The 4,115-nt window shown below is 47.1% G+C and overlaps 1 gene segment (V, D, J or C); it reads left to right on the top strand.

The window, feature by feature from the left end:
• Positions 1-778: 778 nt before the first annotated feature.
• LOC123022449 overlaps positions 779-4,115 on the top strand; it is a 30,662-nt gene continuing 27,325 nt past the window's right edge. Inside the window, 2 exon segments of the V gene segment in view lie at positions 779-892; positions 988-1,044. Coding sequence covers positions 847-892; positions 988-1,044 — 103 coding nt within the window.

Raw genomic sequence — 4,115 nt, 5'->3', positions numbered from 1 at the left:
TCCTGATTGGACCCTCCTGCCATTGCAGCCCAGCAGCGAGCATCCTGCTGGTGGCGCTCGTGGCCCGTGCATCTCCCAAATGGAGTGACTTCGCAGTTGGAACCGCAAATGTGGGAGGAAAGAGATGGAAAGGAAATGATGCCTCCAGAAGCAGGTGCCAAGCTTCCCTTCCGTATGGGGAGACAGGACGGAGGGGGTGATTAAGGTCATGTTAATGTGTTCCTATCTTTAGAAATGGACAAGTTTGCCTGTTTCCAGGTCACACCACTTCAGCCTGCTTTTATGAATACTTCTATTCTGCTCCCTTCCCAATCTGCAACCAAAAAAATATCCCAAAGCCATGCTACTGCGTCTTTGGAATTGATCCTCGGAACACATGTCCCATTTCCCAGCATATCTTTTTAGAATTACCCGCGTCACAGACCACGTCCTTCTGTGTGGATGCCTTTCTTCCTTTGGCCCAAAACTCCTCAGTAGTTGTGCACTGGCTGTGGAAAAGCTACCCAAAAGCAGTTCACCTGGTTCCTTTACAGGTGTTGAAGACAGATTTATTTTCTAGACATTTTACAGGTTGATTTTATCTGGTTAACCTTAGGAGCTCTTTGTTTGAGGAACACGTCTTCAGAAACACCCAATTTTGCAATGAGCGTTCCCAGCAGAGACCAGTACGTGGAGTCTGAGGCTCCTCTTACCTCTTATACCAGCAGACCACACTGCATTATGCAAATGTCCTTTGGGAGGAACCTTCATTAAGCAGACGCGACCTGTGGAAAAAACCGAATTTGACACACTTGGAGTCTCCGGGTGGTTCCAGAAGTTTGGAGTCTCCCGAAGTCAGATCTGGTCATGGCACTGAGGCTTCTGATTGGATTCCTGATGATCTTCCCTTCATGTAAGAAAAGTAACAGCACAGATTATAACGCTTCAGTGGCTGCCTCTGCATTTTTCCATCTTCATGTTTTTGTGGCCTTTTTTCTATGACTGCAGGTGTTTCTTCCCAGATCACCCTCACAGAGTCTGGAGGTGGAGTGAAGAGGCCGGGAGAGACCGTTCAACTGACCTGTGCCGTGTCTGGGGTTTCTCTCTCAAACACTGAAATACACTGGGTCCGTCAGCCCCCAGGAAAGGGACTGGAGTGGGCAGGAGTTGTGTGGAGCAATGGTGCTCTGAACTATAACAGTGCTCTGAAGAACCGGCTCTCCATCTCGAGGGACACCTCCAAGGGCCAGGTGTTCCTGCAGGTCCGTGACCTGAAGCCTGAGGATTCCGGCCTGTATTACTGTGCAAGGGACACAGTGAGGAAGTGCTGCTCTGGAGACGTACAAAAACATTTCTGCCCTCAAATACCAGGCATGAGTCACTCAGCACTTTGTTTTTAGCAGCTGAATGTGCTGTTAGATAATGCACAAACACAATATGTAAAATTGTTGGGACCATTTTCAAATACATGTCTTCAGCAGGACCTTCTAACTCACTCTGTTTTAGATGATCCTCTTTTTCTGAAATTTAGAAGCCTCTTTTTCTTCTAAAGTTCTGCACATGTTCAGAAGACAGGCTTCAACAAACCCTCATGAACAACCAAGCCCATGATACCAATCTGGGCTCATGCATGGGCCCTGCTGCCATCGCATCCCAGCAGCGAGCAACCTGGTGGTGGCGCTCGTGCTCCTCTTCTTGCTCAAGTGGAATGACTTAGCAGTTTCAACCACAACTGGGAGCGGAATGAAAGTGGAATCTGACTGTGCCACCAGAAGCAGGTGGCCACTCTCCCCTTCCCAATGTGGGGAGCACATGCAGAGACTGATAAAGTTCACCCTTAATATATTCTTCTGTAGCGAATGGAGGAATCTGCCTATTTACACGTCACGACACATTAGCATTCTATAACCCATAGTTCTGCTCTGGTCCATCCCCACGGCAAGCCTGAAATGAAAATGAGAAATGCTGTGGTACCAATATGTTAATCATCAAGATCTGTCTGTCCATCTGTGTGAGGGTACACATATCGTCCTCCACTGTATATCTGTTAATTAATGCCTCTTGCCACTTTGAAATGGGTTTCATATCTCAAAAGTTTACCAAGTCTCTAACTGTGTGCACAAAACCACAAAACCGCAAAAACAAAACCATAATTTCTTCCATATGGGAAGATTTTGTATTTTGGGCAGATTTTGTATTTTGGGCAGGATGGCCATAGGATCAGGACTGTTTGTTTCTGCTGCCATATTTCCTCCCAGGAAGGCTCCTCTGCATATTGCAATCAAAGCTTTCTCTAACAGGGAGTCTTCCATTGTGCACTTTTCTCATGAATGCAGTAAGAAGCCTCTGGGCAACCAAAAATAAATCTAGTTTTGCCACAGCGTGATTGTAGCACTTCCCTTTGCTTTCCTCGACCTGCTGCCCCGTTGAGCCCCCCTATCTCCTCTCGAGGATCATCTTCCTTTACTGTACTGGTTTAAACCAACGTTGCCTGCTAAAGCATCAGGCCTTCCTACCAACATTGTCCCATGAAGAAAGATTGCTGGCATTGGCGTTCAGTCCTCCCTTTCCTTTCCTCTCAGGGCCCCTTGATGTCCCACCTCAAACGTGCAAAACACACAAAGATATTTGTGCATTTAAACAACATGCCTAGGAATGTATCTTGACTCCGTACTGTTTTCTGACTACAAGAAAAGGGGGGACAAGTATCTCGGGTTGCTTGCCTCTGTTCCTTTGGATGACTCAGTGGCTTGGGCTGTCACTCCTCTCAGCCTGTCTTCCTTGCCTGGGGTGTTGTGCCTAGGTTGCAAATAAGCTATGCCAGCTGGCCTGGATTCTTCAGCAGAGCAGAAAAGGACTTGGTTCTCAATGCAGCCCTCATGTTTTACCACCCATACCTGTATTTTCTAAGTGCTGCTGTTACCGAATCATATGTAACCAGCTGAGGGACGAAGGGCTTTTCCGTCCACTTCCCCCTCCGTGCATTTAAAGAACACACACCATTGTGGCCATGCTGCCCTTTTCACGGACCACTTGTGCCACACAAGACTGAGAAGGTGTCTCCACTCCTCTCTTGTATTATGCAAATGAGCTTCAGGAGCAGCATTCATGAAACCGAAATGACCTGTGTGGGAAACAGAATTCAACACACTTGGAGTTTCCAAGTTCTTCCAGGGAGTTTGGGAGGCTGTTGAAATCAGATCGGGTCATGGCACCCAAGATCCTGACAAGTTTTCTGATGATCTTCCCTGCATGAAATAATAATAGCCTCCTTGATTATAAAAACCCTACATGTTTCTCTCGTATGAGGACAGTCGTCTGTTGCCTCTGTGTTTTCTCATCTTTCTTTCTTTGTGTCCGCTTTCCATGATTGCAGGGGTTTCTTCCCAGATTACCCTCGCAGAGTCTGGAGGTGCAGTGAGGAGGTCAGGAGAAACTGTTCAGCTGACGTGTGTAGTGTCTGGGGTTTCCATCTCACACTCTGACATTCATTGGGTCCGTCAGCGACCAGGAAAGGGCCTGGCGTGGGCTGCATATGTTTGGATCAATGGTGCTCTGTTCTACACTGGTGGTCTGGCAAACAGGCTCACCGAGGGAACCCTCCAAAAACCAGGTGTTCCTGCAAGTGCGTGACCTGAAGCCTGAGGGCTCCGCCGTGTATTACTGTGCAAGAGTCGCACAGGGAGGAACTGCTCCTACGAAGACCTACAAAAGCATTTCTTGCTGCAAACACCAGGCATGAGTCACTTACGGCTCTGTCGTCAGCAGCTGAACAAGCTGTTGGATAACTCGCATGCATGACATGCAGAAGCCTTTGGAGCATCTTCAATAAGCTGCGCTCAGTTCAATACATTGGCAGATAGAAGGATGATGGATGAAATAAAGATGAAATTACTGAACTATTCATAATTGCTGTTTTTGTTGTTATTAAATGATTATTTTTCTGACTAATATTAGCTAGGCCCTAGAGCAAAAACATTGCAATGTCTTCCATCCAGGCTGGGATTTCCTCTCTGTCTCCCCACCCCCCTAATGAAGTGCATCTTCAGAATCAGCCAAATGCAGTATGCAATTGACCTCTGGGAAAATCCTTCACTAAGCACAAGTGATCTGGGGAGGAAACTGAATTCAATGTC

Source organism: Varanus komodoensis, unplaced genomic scaffold (genome assembly GCF_004798865.1).
Source record: "Varanus komodoensis strain SLA01 unplaced genomic scaffold, ASM479886v1 scaffold1909, whole genome shotgun sequence".
NCBI classification, from domain to species: Eukaryota; Metazoa; Chordata; class Lepidosauria; order Squamata; family Varanidae; genus Varanus; species Varanus komodoensis.
Note: the sequence above shows the minus strand (reverse complement) of the source record. Positions and strands in the feature narration are given on the sequence as shown.